This window comes from Apteryx rowi, unplaced genomic scaffold (genome assembly GCF_003343035.1).
Source record: "Apteryx rowi isolate R43461 unplaced genomic scaffold, aptRow1 scaffold_168, whole genome shotgun sequence".
In the NCBI taxonomy this organism is placed as follows: domain Eukaryota; kingdom Metazoa; phylum Chordata; class Aves; order Apterygiformes; family Apterygidae; genus Apteryx; species Apteryx rowi.
Window position 1 is genome coordinate 1453200 of NW_020447952.1, and position 15573 is coordinate 1468772.

Sequence of the window (15573 nt, forward strand, 5' to 3'; positions counted from 1 at the left end):
AATGCAATAAGTGCTATTTTTATCTCTTTATTAGAGTGTAGCTGAGCTGGAACAGAAGTGGCAGAATGAGGTAGATGATGCCATGCATGGGAAGCTGGAGAACAATGTTCCATTCTTTTATGATTATCACTTCAATGAGGTAAGTATTGTTGCTGTCATGCGTGTTCATACTTCAGGCTGCTCTTTCAATACATGTTCATCCTTTTTCTTCACTTTGATTAGAGCAAGATGAAAGAACTGGAGCTTTTGTGTTCAATGAAAGAAGTTTCTTTTGATGGAAGTGATCTTGAAAATGTAGTCCTGGCATTAAGGTTAGTAGTTGGATGTGGAATGTGCCATTTAAGCAAGGTACTTAAAGATGGACAACTTTAAGCAGCTATGGAATTTCAGTGAGTTCTGTAAGTTTATTTGCAGGGTTAAAGTTGCATACATACATAAAAAGTAACAGAAATAAGCACTTAATTCTCGTATTGTATCTGTGACACTTAGTGGTGTGAAACAAAAGCTGGTAGTAAAAGTTTTGAAAATTTTTATATTCTAATTTCTTTAAAAGGCTGGTAGATCTATAGAAAGAAAACAGCCTTTGGGAATAGAGAAGTTCAGATGATCTTCTAATTGGAGGTGCAAATACCTTAATTCTTCCCATCTGTCCCACAATATCTGATTAAATTATTAGAAACATTTTTCCTAACATATTAATGTTAGTACTTTGTTATTATTACTTATTTAACAAATGACTAAATTATTTCATTGTTTTTTTTTTCTGTTTTCTACTTTGTTGGCATAAAGAATAGTTGGAGGCTACAAGGGGCATACCTTTTTTACAATAACTTTTCTCTCAATAAGGCCTGTTTTCAGTAGGCTTTAAAACATAATTGAGTTTGCTGCTTTTATTTTTCTCTTTTGTGATTTCAGGGAGAAGTTTTTTCAAGAGGTGAATTCACTGATACAGAAGTCCTCTCATCCGCTAGCTAAAACAAAAGCATTAGTTAAGAGCTTGATGAATAGAGCAGAGCTGTTATTACATGTCACTATTGCAGCACAATCTGGTATCACAAGAAGTATATCTGGTACCCCTACAGAGACTCCAGGTATGAGTAAACAATATATCTCATTACTAGCATTGTACACTTATTTCTAAGATGTATTTAGTCTATTCTAAATTATTCTTTTTCTCTTCTCTTCTCTTTCACTTAAATTAAAATTAAGAAGTAATTTTTTTAATTTACTTTTTCAAATCAAATTAATTTGTTTACAGTGAATGAAACAGAACCTTTGTTTTCTAATTGTCATATTGATGGTAAATTAAGCTTTTGGTCATAATATGGAGAATTTAAACTTTAATCTCCTGAATTACTGAAATAAAATGTGTAACCTAGTCAAAAAAAAAAAAAAGCTAACTTGAAATAATACCTGAAAACACATGACAATAGAACAGGAAAGCTCTCTGAACTGAGCTGCAAGTTCTTGCTAAGCATGTGTTTCCCCCATCCTGTCTTACAGTTTTTGCTGGAATGTGCACACTGATTTTAAAAACAGTTTGTGAATAACCTCCTAGACTAGGAGTGACATGCTCTCCTATTCTGTAATATTGCAGCTTGTAAATCAGCATCTGAAACAAAAGTGATATCTCACGCAGTACGCCAGCCTGTCTTTCTTCGCAGTATGTCGGCACCATCTGACTTAGAAATGATTGGTAACGAAGATCTCGAGTTTGCTAGATCAAGTCAAAGGTATACAAGGGCTTATGCCACTGAGCTGCTTTAGAATAGCATGGCCGATATTTTTTTAAATCTTCATAAACTTTGCAGATGTAGCACATCATTTTCATTGGATCAACTTACAGCTAGCATGTCTAACTAGCCTCTATTCTCGTAGGCGACGCCATGTTACCAGCCACAGAAGCAGCTCTTTCACTCTTCTTCAGTCATTGACCATTGAGGACAGCAAAGATAAACCCACGTACAGTGTCTTATTGGGGCAACTGTTTGCTTTCATTGGAACAAATCCTGACCAAGCGGTATGTTATTCTGAATATGCTAAATTGTTATATTTTCCAGTCTAAACTTTTGCACTGAGTGGAGGTGTGTCTTGTTTATGTCTCATTAACAAAAAGAAAAATTATCTCATAGGTATCCAGCAGCAGTTTTCTGCTAGCCGCTCAGACGAGGTGGCGTCGTGGGAATACAAGGAAGCAAGCACTAGTACATATGAGAGAGTTGCTGACAGCAGCTGTTCGGGTTGGTGGTGTGACGCATCTTGTAGGCCCAGTGACCATGGTACTTCAAGGAGGACCAAGGTTTGTTTGCTTCTCTAAAAATAATTAAATGTTTAGATCTTTGTACAAGATGGTAAACTGCATTGCACCAAGACAAGCTGTAAGAAGTGACTAACTGTCAGGCTCAAATTCCCAGAACTGTACCCGCAACAACAAATTTTTTTGGCCTTTGTGGGGTAAAAGGCTGAAACTTTAAAAAAATATATATTTTTTTGAAATTAGATTAATTTTCCTTCATATTGGGATGATGCGTCCACAAGTATGTATTTAGGGTATGTTATTTTTTTGACTAATATTACATTCACGTTTATTAGATGTTAGTAGTAGATTAGCTGATCCTAATACTGTCATCTGAATTTGATAGCGATTTTGTAAGAATTTTGTTTGTTGTCAAATTTCACTTTTGTTTGAGCTAAAACTACAATAGTATCTTGCTGCATATGTTTTATATGAAAACATTAAATAAACAACTAGTGATTTTTGCCTCTGAATCTTCCACGAGTTATTTTTAATATGTGTTGGGGTTTTTTGAAGCTGTATTTGGAAGTTTCTTCATTTCATTTAACCTAGAAAGCCATGATTTCAAATGTCTGACTACCAACAGAATTGAAGAGCTCACGTGTGGTGGGATGGTGGAACAAGTCCAGGAAGCTTTTGGAGAGACTATGACGTCTGTGGTCTCGCTGTGTGCTCGCTACCCCATTGCTTGTGCAAATAGCATTGGCCTCTTATGCACTATACCTTACACAMGGTACGAAAGTATTTCTTTCAGAAAGGGAAAGAAATAAACCACAGTTGTCCTTGTTTGGTTTTGCCTTAAGGGGAGAAGCATTATAGAATATAAACGTACTCCCTTTCTTGATGATGAGTATCTGAGAATATCCTGTTTAAATTTTCTCTGAGTACAGAATTTGATGTGAGGAGGGCAACGGAGAGACAGAACTGTCTAGTTTTGCAAAGTAAAGTAATTAACTGCTGAGTTAACAGCAAATGTTGGATGCTCTGTGTCTGTAGGTAGTGACTGAAMAGTTACCTTGGTAAAACTTGAATTTCTCCTCTCACACAGGAGCGAAGAGAAGTGTTTGGTACGCAGTGGCCTGGTACAGCTTATGGACCGGCTCTGCAGTTTAAGCAGCCAGACAGAATCCAGTTCAAATGAAAAACAGACTAAGAAACAGAAGGTGGCCACCATGGCTTGGGCTGCCTTCCAGGTGCTAGCCAATCGGTGTGTTGAATGGGAGAAGGAAGAAGGTAGGAATACTGCCAAATATATTTCTGTTGTATGCTTTAGAATTGTGCAAGTACATGAGAAGTGGAAAATGTTTCTAAAATAGGGCATTCACTCACCACTGACTTCAGTAACATTCGGGTTCTTAGAACTCAAAAGTGGATATAAAAATGGGAGGGAGTCTTTAGCTTCTTTCCCCCCCTCCTCCTGTGTATTTTCCAGAATTATTTAAATAGATAGAGACTTAGTATTAAGAAAATAAAAGTTGAATGCAGTAATTTTCATTATGCTATTATGCTGTTTTATATACAAGTGCACTATAGCAAAATAAAAATAATTTTGGTTGTTTTCCATTTGTGGGAAGGAATTGGTAGATGTGTGCATTCATTTGTTTGTGTGATTTACAATTGTGTATCTTGCATTATCTTTAAAGGTGGTTCAACAGAAGCTGTTCACTCTGGTCTGGCTCGTCAGGTTTCCAGCCTACTCACCAATCACCTTGCACGGGCGACGGAGTGTTGTGGTAATCAAGCTGCAGGAAATGATGCACTTCAAGATGTTCTCAGTCTTCTCAATGACTTGTCAAGGTAGTAGGCTTTTGTCTCTGGAGGGTTTTTTTTTTTCCTCTGTATGAAAGCAGTTCTTTTGGATTTTTTTCTGTTGACATTAGTGAAGATAAAATAACTTTCAAAACTGTTCTAAAACATAACTGTAAACTGACACTTATTCAATCTTCATGTTTAGTCTCTCGATGCTATCAGGTATTGCTAAAGAAATGTTGCAGATAAGGTCTTGTTGGAGATAAAATTGTCTTTTTTTTAAATCTTGTAAATAACCAATTTTTGATTGTTTGTTTTTAATTTCAAGAGCATTATCAAACATTCCATTTTTTTTCCAGTAGAGGTCATCTGGGTTTTTTCCCTTTTCAGGAGTCACATAGGTAAAGCAATCCTGAGCCAGCCGGCCTGTGTGTCCAAACTGCTGTCGCTTCTCTTGGATCAGCGTCCTTCTCCAAAGCTGGTCCTTATAATCCTCCAGTTGTGTCGTGCTGCACTTCCTCTCATGAGTGTTGAAGACTGTGGAAATGTGGAACTGCCTCCCTGGAGTTACTCTGTACCCTCTCTGAACAGTGAACAGGATGATCCCAGTGACCCAGCCTCCAAGATTGCATCTCTGCTGTTAGCAAAGCTTGCAGATTATGTGGTACCAGGTACTGGCATCCTTCTGTGTCATACCAATTTGAGAAATTACCAAGCAAGTCATATTTTTGCAAGGAGCTTTTGTGTTGACAGAAGGCTTGGGTAGGAAAACGGTGTATGAGACGTCAGCATTCAAAGGTTATATTTCTGTGACCTTCTATCTGCCTCTTAATGTAACATTTTTCTGACAAAGGTGTGCGTCACGGTGATGTTTTAATGTATCTGAGGATGTGGGTTTTTTGTTGTTGTTTTGGGGGTTATTTTTCTTTGTAATTACTTTTAAGGCCAAGAAAGTTTGTTAGCAGAGCAGGTTTCAAAATAAATGCTTGCCTCATGCTTTTATTTTTCCCCCTTTCTGCATCAAGGATGCCAGACGGTTCTTTCTCCAACTGCTTCTGAACCAGATACTGCTTTGGCAAAAGCCAGCCCTAAAAATTCTATAAAAGGGGATAAAGATCCTGGAGAGGAAAGCGAGGCAGTGGATGGTAAACTTTCTATTTTTATTCATAAACGGGAAGACCAGTCATCCCATGAAGTCCTTCAGCCATTACTGAGGTAATCTTAACTCAGTGGATTAGAATTAACAACCAATTCAGGCATTTTCATTTCTGTTCATTTTTTAGTGCTACAGCCGTAGAAAGACGCATCCTAGGCATGATAGTAAATGAGAAGGCAGAATGACTTCCCAATCCTGTTATATTTACTGACAAATAATAAGATTATGCAAAAGTAGGTTATAGGGCTGATGCTCAGCATGCTGTTACCTGGATAAAAATACATACCACTATACTGAATTTGTGGTAAAGCTGTAGCAGAAATAATCTAAATCCCAATATTCCCTTAACTTGTCCTTTTTATGGAAGATGATTTCGCAATGATGAGAGCAACAAGCTGAAACAGAGCAGAATATACAGATGTATGAAAAAGAAGGGGGACGTGATGAAGTTAATTGGAGCTATGGTCACATCTCCCCTCGCTCCAAGTCGGTTCTGAACTAGTGCCTTAAAATGATACTGAAAGGTGCAGTTGTTGGGTGTTCCTAGGTGAAAGATTAACTCAAAGCCCTTAGGCATTTGTGGTCAGTAAAAATCAATTTCATGATGTTTCTTTCTGGGGAGGGGAAGGAAGGGAGGGCATGCAAATAAAAATATTCAATAGTCTTCCTCATATTCCTTTTGCAAATTAGAGTACAAACTGGGTATGTCCTTAACTATGGAGTATTTCTGTTATTGCTAAGCAACTCAACTGCAAGGGTTTCTTTGAAATCCTTTAAAAATACATGTAATATATTAAAGTGGGCTTTATAGTTCAGATTTTTTTTTCCACAATGAAAATAATGTTAATGCATTTTATTTTCACTCTTATAGTAGCTCAGAAGGTCGCCCATTCCGACTAGGAACTGGGGCCAACATGGAGAAAGTGGTGAAAATGGATCGAGACATGACTAAAGTAAGAAACAGAATAAATAGGAAATTATTCAACACCTTTAAAAACTGATAGCCAGTCAAAATTTTCAGTTTTCATTGATGTTAAATCCACTTTATTAAATACTGTTTTCTATTTTGTTTTAGTTTGTGGAACTGTTTAAAAAGATGACATATATATATATATATATATATATATATATATATATAAAACATTTATTTTATTTATATATATACATATATATATATAAACAAATATATATAAAAAACGTGTGTGTGTGTTAGTTAGCATAACAAAATCATTGATGTAAATAGAGTGGCAAATACTGAAAAAGAATTTCAGCTAATGCATTCTCCAACCATTGTAGGTCAGGGTTAAGGACCTTTAATATTCACTTTCTGTAAGTGTTTAATGCAAGTTCATAGTATGAATTTTAAAGCATGTATTTAAATTCAATTTTCCTGTTTATTTCAAGACGTTCTCTCAAGTATTTACACCAGAAAGACTCATGTTTGGGTTTGGGATGTTTTTTCATTTATTTTCTTTTAATCAAAGAAGAGAAACTATACCATTAAGCTAAGAATGGAATATCTAAAAACAGTGAATCCACATTGATCTCTGATATCCTTGTAGATGAGAAGAAACAACAGAGAGAATGTATGTCTCATGACCGTGACTAATATATAAACAGGAAGGTGTTTTGATTTGTTTATGATACTTTCGCATATGCAGAGGGAAGAGCAGTAAATGCATCTTATGGTGTGGCCAAAACAGAGGTAACGTTAGTATTTCTCTTGTGTGACGATTTCATTTTCAGAGCGGCTGCTGTGAAGTTATTACAGAAGAAGCTGCTGCAGCTCTCCGAAAGGCAACTAAGTGGGCACAGTCTGGTCTAATAGTTAGTGTTGGGCCACCCATAGAAACTGTCAATCCAGAAACCACTAGTGGGCTGTCCACTGGGGACAAAAAGAAGACCGCACAAACCTCTATTTGCAGGGAGAGGAATTCTGAGCTTGCCAGGTAGGTGACTTTGATTCTGTAGATTTTTCTTTTCCATATATCATTATTTGTAGCACTCTAGAAAATAATCTGGAGGTTCTTAAACTTCCCTTTTTTGTGTTGTGTATTGCTCCTAACAACTGAAGCGTCTTTCCTTCTCCTGTTTTGAAATTAATGGGCAAATGGTTATCTCCTCCTGTATAGGACGGATCCTGTGAGACCATTTATCAGTGGTCACGTTGCAAACAGCATGGCAGCAGAGGTGATTGCTTTGTTACATAGCTTGTTGATGGCACCAGAATCAAATGCAGCTCAGATATGGACAACGACTGCTGAAAAGGTAAGCAAACAGAGGATTAGGTTTGAAATTGTACAACAAGCATGTACTCTATAGTTTAAAAAACTAAATTATTAGCAGTCTCCTGAGATAGTCCTTTGTACTTTACTTACTGTAATTCTTCAGTCAAGGATGTGTAACTGCATAGCAGCAGCCCTTTCTAATAGTCAGTATTTAACTGTCATCTTGGGATGGCTTAAATAATCAAAAAAATTCCAACAATAAAGAATATGCTGTCATTTTTCAGCACAAATGTAACTTGTCATTCTTTTCAATAATTAATAATGCTGTTAGTTTAGGTAGTTATCCTCCCTTTGCCATTCAGTCCTCTTTGCCATGACCCCTGAAGGTCTAAAATATTGGCTGGAAAGCGTAGTGCTTTGCTTTTATGTTCCTTTGAATCCTGTAGCACATAATCTGCTGCTTAGGGTAAGTCCTTGAGAGAAGACTTTTGTACATATATCTCTGTGATTCTAAAAGGTATTAGGGAATGGAGCTGGCTTTGATGATATTCGCACTTCAGAGGACTCAGAATATGATGAGTTATGTAATTTTCTTCAAGAGCAAAAATAATTCTTCAGAGACTGTGTGTGGGCTGGAGGCTTGGGGTGTTGGTTTTTGTTTGATTTGTGCTTTGAAGTCATCTGGTATTTTTCCTTTCTACCTTCAGGTTCTGTCTCGGGCTCTGATGTACATTCCACAACTTGGGAAATATGCAGAGAGTATTTTGGAGAACGGGAGTAGCAGTGGAAGGAAACTTGCTAAACTTCAAAGAATTGCTCGACAGGCGGTAGCTGCCCTTTGTGCTCTGGGCGGCTTTAAAGAGACAATTAAAATAGGTTCTGAAGTTCAGGTAATTCACCATCTTTTACATTTTATACCTTAAATGAGAATTGATGCTTTTGACCATTGTATTGCACGCGTTAGCATACCTGTGAAGCAGTGTTGCTGATTGCCTGCAGTTGTGAAGCAGTGTCAAAAATATTTGTGGAGATTGCTATTGCGTATTATTTCCAAGTTTGCTAAAATACCCAGATGTAATTTTGTGTTAAGCTGGTGCACAGTGTTAAACACTGTGTTTCTTATTTGTGAAGCCTTAAACTTTATGCGGACCTTCTTTGGTTGTAGGTTTTAGGTAGAGGAATAGCAGGAAGCATTGGAGTGGTGGCATCTATTAATGAACAAGAAGGTATAGCAACGGTCAAATTTCCACCTACCAATGTAGACGGTAGAAAGACCTCACAAGCATCAGACACGTTAACTATTCCATTATCTAGGCTCTGTGTTCCAAGATCTGAGGTACGGTAGTTTTAAGAATCCAATATTAAGTATAATATGATTTTATTTATTTATTTATTTATTGGTCACAGTGTACTGGCAATTAATCTGCAACATGTAAAAGGCCTGTTTCATCTTTGGTTAAAGATGACTTATAAAGTTTGCCTCATTATTTTAAACATCTCTTAACAATACCTATATTTAAGTTCTCATCCAAGTAACACAAATATTCATCTTTCAATGCTTAAAGATGTTCCATTGCATACTGTGTTGTTTTTTTCTTTTTTGGCTTGTGTTTGGTGCTGTTTTTGTAATAGTACAAAATGAGAATTAACTCCAGGTAATAAAACGCCCTCATTTCTTAGAAACTAACTACTTGAATTTAACTTTTTACCGTGCCCCCCCACCATCAGGCATTGCCTCTTCATAAACTGTCCATTACTGAGAAGGTAGTACAGGCAGTCCAGTCCATGTTGCTTCCTCAGGAGGGAAGTCTATCTATTCACACCTCACTTCCTGCAACAGGAGATGGCTCAACTCCAGTAATGGCAGTGGTCCGGCTTCTTGCTGAAATAAGAACTAGGTGAGTCGTTGTTTTTTTGTGCAGCACTTCAGTCTGTTGTGATGCTGTACAAAATGTGTTCAAGAAAACTGCATACCTTCTTGTTTTCTTCCTCTGTCAATATTGGCTTATGACAGGAGGGGACAATGTAAAAATTCTCTTTTCTTCCATAAGAAAACTTAGTGTCTGCATGTTGTTAAAATGAGCACCAAAAGTGAGATGCCTCCTGTAAAACAGGCAATACATTGAGCAAATGCTATGAAGCAGGGGAAAGGTGGTGTTGTGGAAGTTCCAATGGATAGCTAAGCGACCACACAAAGAAATAGATCAGTTGGCGTTCTTCCTTTAAAAATGGTCTTGAATTCAATACATGTGAAGATAACTTTGAATTCAGCATACACTTTTGTAATGCTTTAAATAAATTATTTTTACATTAAGAGCATGCCTGGTGATGGCTCAACTATTAGAAGACAGCTTGTTCTGTGAAGAATTTATTCAACAGTGTCCAGCTGCTGTAGAAGTTCTTAATTTGGTAGCACAGGAGTGCAGCCCTGGTAGGTATTCAACACATCCTTGCAGCTTCACTGTCATACTCAGTGTGGAGACATAGCAGCTTTCAAAACCATTTCAATGTTTTGTCCTCCAGCTACTTAAAGTTTATGATAGGTAGCACAATACAGCGTGGGTCGGTATAGTTGAAGCTGTTAACGTAAGAGGAGCTAATAATCAGGCTAAATCATTTAAAAATTAGGCATAAGGTTTAGACCCAAAAATAACTATGCTATTATGACAGAGGATGGGACTAGCTGCCTGGTGCTATGTTTCCAAAATCTCTCCATTGGTCTTGCTTCTAGTGTAACCTGCTCTATATGCTTTGATATGATTATATATTTTCTGTTTATGATCTTTGCTGCTTTTTACAATGCTTTCATATATTCCTTGTTCAGCTCTTGACTTCCTTCCCCCTTGTTTAAGGAAAAGCAGTGGGCCCAGCAGAAGTCTTAGTTCAAGGGCAGGTTTAGGAACATGTCGTTTTCCTCCACTGAGAGGCTCTGAGTGAAGCAAAGGATGTTAGGGTAGGAGTGAAATGGATTTCGGTTTGACTTCCAGTGTGAAAGGGAGCGTGCTGATTTTTGTCAGTAGGTGTAAATTCTCTTGACTTCCTGCTTTTGCTGGCTAAATGAACTTTATATGCTTTTCAATTAACATAACCAAATATAAATCAAACATGAGGAAAGCCATTACTTAATTTTGTTTATTAGGCGAGTGAGATATTTGATTAGTTATTTTAAAATGCATTTTTGTCGTATTTCTTTCTAATATGATTATTGTTTTTAAAATTGAAGTATTGGACTCTTAAGTGACTGAYTTGCTTGGAACCTCATGACTTGGTTTGGTTTGTTGTTACAGGGGAGAGGCTCCTTGTTGTGGAAATGCAGTGTGAAAGGTTACGAATGCTATATCGTGACTGTGCTCGCCCTCCTCCTCCTCCGCTCCAAGCAGACAGAAGACAGGTGAGCACAGAAATGGTGCCGAGTCTTCTGGCATCTCACAGATGAAGCCAGCTATTCAATACTGAGGGTCTGCCTGTGGTGTGGGAGCCAACTGGTTGTTTTTTCTTTAAATATTTAATTTACTGTGATTTCATGTAATGGGATGTGATTTGTTGTGATTGCAGTCATGGTAATTGCAAGTGCTGTATTAAGTATGCACTTCATAAAAGAATGTCATTGGATTTTAGTAGATAGCTTCAACTATAATTGGTAAAATGCTCTGTTCTTCTTTACAGCCCAAAGAAATCACTTGGAGCCCGTCAAGAGTGTTTCCCCCTGTGCGAGCATGCATGTTTTCATCGCATCTCACAGCTGTGACCTTTTTGGCTGATCCTAGTGCAGGTGGGGGACTTCCTCGGGGCACATTTATCTATGCTACTTCACCAGTTCCAGTACAGGTAAGAACTCACAACAGTACAACAATTTGTGTCATTTAATATTCAGTAGTGCTTGAAAAGAAAGGATGAAAATTTTTTGCTTGACCTATACCTTGTGAATGATTTATTACTCTTTTTTGTTTCCATTATTATTTTTAGGCACCATCATTTTACTGGGAAATTGAAATAGTCTCCTATGGAGATACAGATGACGACACTGGTCCAATAGTTTCATTTGGGTTTGCTACGGAGGCAGAAAAACGGGATGGTGCTTGGACAAATCCTGTGGGCACTTGTCTTTTTCACAAGTACGTTGGAGACGTCTTGCTCAGTAYGTTTATGTGCTCCTTAGGGAGGAATGCTGTGAGCATATTGTGGTAGGCAACGCATATACATGTTAAATGAAAGGATAAAATGATGAACTAGAATATCTCCTCATTAGAATACGGGGAGTTAAGTTGCCTTTGTCGGTATTGTAGTTACCTAGGCTTCATGTGGTAGAGAGCTATAATATTTATTTGTTTCAGTGCTGGTTTTAATTTTCTTCTTCTAATATTACTTAGCAATGGGCGAGCAGTGCATTACAATGGGTCCAGCTTGCTACAGTGGAAGAGTGTTAGACTGGATGTGACTCTCTCTCCTGGTATGTAAGAATACGGCTAATTTGCTTAACTGGAAAATCTCTTAAAGATAAAGGAAAATAGTGGACAAGAAAACAGATAAATCATGTTTTTCTTTTGATGATTATATTTCTCTGTAGGGGATGTAGCTGGAATTGGCTGGGAAAGAACAGAAGGGACACCACCCCCTCCAGGACAGCCAGCTAAAGGCAGAGTTTATTTTACATATTGTGGGCAGCGACTTGGGCCGTATCTAGAAGATGTCTCTGGTGGAATGTGGCCAGTTGTCCACATTCAGAAAAAGGCAAGTTTTAACAAAAATACATTGGTTGATATATGTTCTTTCACAAGCATTTAAAAAATTATGTGGAAAGTATTGAGCTTACTTTATCTATCTATAAACAGTAGGGTGACAGTTTTTACCTTTATTCGATTAGGTTGAGCTCTCATTCCCTTCCCAGTGTGCATATGCATTTTGTTATTTGAAACTGTTTCTGCCCATCAGGACACTAAAGTGGAGATGAGATTGTATTATTCTGTACTAGTAGCCCTTATGTCTGTTAGTATTCCTTCCCAAGAGCAACCTGCTGTGAAGTGTACTGGCTAAGTTCTCTGTATCTTGAAGCTAGAAACAGGGAAAGTTCAAAGTGTTTGCTTAGCAGCTTAATACTTTTCCTGCTGCATCCAGTTTTATAGCCAGCATTGCTGGGAAAACCATATGGTATGGAGATGCAATCAGCTTATCTTTTTGGCAAAGTTTTAAAATAAGAGCAAAGAAAAGGATCAAAACAAAACACAGTTTATCTTAATGCTTTACGTGCGTCTTGTTTCAGAACACAAAAGTCCGTGCTAACTTTGGATCTCGCCAGTTTGCCTATGCTGAAGGACAAGCTCACAGGAATGCTGCTGATCTGTGCATTGACCTAGCTGAAGAAATAAGCGCCAACTTTGAAGCATTGCCTTTTGCCATGGCTTCTGATAGTGACAATGATGCTGGCACTAGCATAGCTTCTGATCCTGGGACCCATGGCCCTCCTTGCAGAATTGCTGCTGTTGCCACAGCTCAACAACGTAAAGTGATGATTACTAACTCTTTAAAAAACCTCTTTCAGGAAAAGTAGTAATCAATTAAACAGGATTTAAGTGTGTTCTGGCTGAAGTTCTTATATACTGCCTGTTTAGCTAAAGTAGCGCAATAACCATTGGCAAATATATGTTTCTGTGATTTTTACATAGGGAGTTACAAAAAGAGTTATTTTGGTCATCCTTTATATGGATGCACAAATTGTTCTCAGCTAATGTAACTGTAATGAGAAGTTATCTTATTAGGACTTTGAATATAATTAGATGCTATAACTGACTGAATCAGCCAATTAGCTGCACTATGTCAAAATGCATTACATTTCCACAAACTGATTGGAGACCATGGAATGCAGAATGTCTCAAGAACCTCACTGAATATTTTTGATGACTTTTTCTACTGTGTTATGATCTCATTATTTCCCTATTCACATTTGCAGAATATGACAGTGACACATCTTGCCACTATAAAATGGAACTCAGTTATGAGAACTTCATCACGTCAGGCCCTGATCCTCATCCCCCTCCTATTGCAGATGATGAAAGCGATGATGATGACGATGATGATATTCCCCGGGTGAGGACCATGACAGCTTCTGCCTGCTATGACTTGTTGTTTAAATATGGATCTTGTAGTTGAAATCTTTAAGTTTTGATACACAAGGGTTTCCCCTGCTTTCTTAAAGAAAATACAGTTGCCATTAACTTTTCTTTTCTCTTGGTGTTCTAAATACCTTTTGCCTTTGTAGGAGGATCACTATGCCCTGTTGGTTAAAGCCTGGGAAACTAAAGTTTTCCCTACAATTAGAAGAAGATTCCGTAATGAAGCTGAGAGGAAGTCTGGGTTGGATCAGATTAAAGGAGCTTTACAGTTAGGTATGGCTGTCTTTATTTCTGTGCATGTTGTTTTACATGATGTGCAATAAGTGTGGAGATAACATCTGCATTTCTTACGCCTTACTGTATTCAGGGCTGGAAAATAGAAGATGTTTTCATTTGCTGTTTTTTCTCAAGTGCATAGGATTTTGCAGGGAGGTCATGATTTTGCCTTGCTTAACCCTTCTATTTAGGTTGGACTATTTAAATGGGGAAAATGGTTTTAGAAATAGTGGAAGAATTCATTCAGCTGTTGTGAAATTACAAAGTATTTTTGCATCTTCATGTAATAATAGTTTGGGAAGAAATTGTCTACATGCGTTTTCTATGTATGATTACATCAATACAAAGCTTCTGAGAAACACTTTAACAAGGAAGGAAATATCTAAGTGAATACTTTGATATTGTTGTGAAAAGAACAGGTCTGACAAGACAACTTGTTTGTGGGAGAGTCAGTGTAAAGTAAGAATTCTGAGCTCTAATGAGGAACAACATACTAGTCACTGTTGGGAAACCTTCATTCCCTATCAGCCAGGCTAAGAGAATATTTAAGTAATTAGATATCTCACCTGCCTGTGATGCTATGAGAATAAGAATTCTTAGTACTTCAAGAGATTTTATTTCAAGTGTAGGGGAAAATATAACTCTCCTTATAGTTCTTGTTCTTCTAGCATTTTTGGATGTTTTAAAAGTTTTGGTACAAAGGTTGGTCATTAGAGCAGTAAATTGAAGGTCAGGCATAGTAAGTCTCTTCTGCTATGGGGAGATGAGGTCCTTTTGTTTTCTGAGGAGGGTTGACTTTAGAAATACACTTAAAGTCAGGTAGCCTTTATAAGTATTGCCCACCACTATCACTTTGAGATGAATAAAGTTTGCAAAATGTGATATATAATGATCAGTTGAGAATGTGATGCAGAAAATGCACTAGAGGTATGTAGCTATTGCAAAATCAAGCTTCAATTTAACCAGCAGCTTGCTCTGTCTGCCAGGAATGGTTGATATAGCCCGACAAACTGTAGAATTCCTCTACGAGGAAAATGGTGGCATCCCAAGAGACCTCTACCTTCCTACCATTGAGGATATCAAAGATGAAGCAAATAAATTTACAATTGATAAAGTACGAAAAGGTAAGGTCATTTTGATCTTTCTTTTCCAGAAAGAAAGTTATAACCAAATATGATTTATTTCTGCATGTGCTGACAATACCATATGGTTAAAACACACAGATCTTTAGGTGAACATGGAATGGAACTGGAAGCGTGAACTGTTTGTTTGTTTTTTATCAGAGTGCCTTCTTTTTATTTTTAGGGGTTTTTTTGAAAATAAATGTACTGTGTATGAAGTTATCTTGTTCCCCCTGCCCCTTTTAATGTGCCTTGTTAATGCAGGTGGACTCCGTTCATCTTAATCAAAATAAAAGCTAAGGAGCTCTGGTGTTAGAGATCCACTATATAAATTGTTAGCTTGAGAAAATGCTGTATTTTAATAACTGTGTTCCTTTCTATTCAGGTCTCACGGTGGTGACTCGCTCTCCTGACAGCAATAATGTTGCCAGTAATGCTGTTGGAACAGCTTTACCAAAGTTTGCTATTCGTGGGATGCTGAAGACATTTGGTCTTCACGGTGTAGTGCTGGATGTCGATTCAGTAAGTAAAGCTGCATTTGGAGGGCTTTTAATGCATCAGCATCACACATCTGTGAGCAATTATGATAAAGTGTACTAGATTGCTTACAATGCTAATTCTGAGCTCTTCAAAAAAA

General features: G+C 37.4%; 1 protein-coding gene across 6 annotated transcripts in view; it reads left to right on the forward strand.

Annotated features, from left to right (window-relative positions):
- The window catches only part of HECTD4 (HECT domain E3 ubiquitin protein ligase 4), a 77948-nt gene that overhangs the window by 38253 nt on the left and 24122 nt on the right, over positions 1-15573 (forward strand). For all 6 annotated transcript variants that reach the window (XM_026060345.1, XM_026060346.1, XM_026060347.1 and 3 more), the window contains 28 exons: positions 35-139; positions 223-311; positions 916-1091; positions 1598-1733; positions 1879-2020; positions 2133-2299; positions 2883-3029; positions 3345-3529; positions 3940-4093; positions 4436-4716; positions 5071-5260; positions 6073-6154; positions 6948-7150; positions 7334-7469; positions 8137-8319; positions 8595-8765; positions 9158-9327; positions 9745-9860; positions 10717-10820; positions 11096-11257; positions 11396-11544; positions 11800-11879; positions 11997-12160; positions 12690-12927; positions 13377-13513; positions 13686-13812; positions 14802-14939; positions 15322-15458. In XM_026060345.1, coding sequence (XP_025916130.1) covers positions 35-139; positions 223-311; positions 916-1091; positions 1598-1733; positions 1879-2020; positions 2133-2299; positions 2883-3029; positions 3345-3529; positions 3940-4093; positions 4436-4716; positions 5071-5260; positions 6073-6154; positions 6948-7150; positions 7334-7469; positions 8137-8319; positions 8595-8765; positions 9158-9327; positions 9745-9860; positions 10717-10820; positions 11096-11257; positions 11396-11544; positions 11800-11879; positions 11997-12160; positions 12690-12927; positions 13377-13513; positions 13686-13812; positions 14802-14939; positions 15322-15458 — 4269 coding nt within the window. The remainder of the gene's footprint in view (positions 1-34; positions 140-222; positions 312-915; positions 1092-1597; positions 1734-1878; positions 2021-2132; positions 2300-2882; positions 3030-3344; positions 3530-3939; positions 4094-4435; positions 4717-5070; positions 5261-6072; positions 6155-6947; positions 7151-7333; positions 7470-8136; positions 8320-8594; positions 8766-9157; positions 9328-9744; positions 9861-10716; positions 10821-11095; positions 11258-11395; positions 11545-11799; positions 11880-11996; positions 12161-12689; positions 12928-13376; positions 13514-13685; positions 13813-14801; positions 14940-15321; positions 15459-15573) is intronic.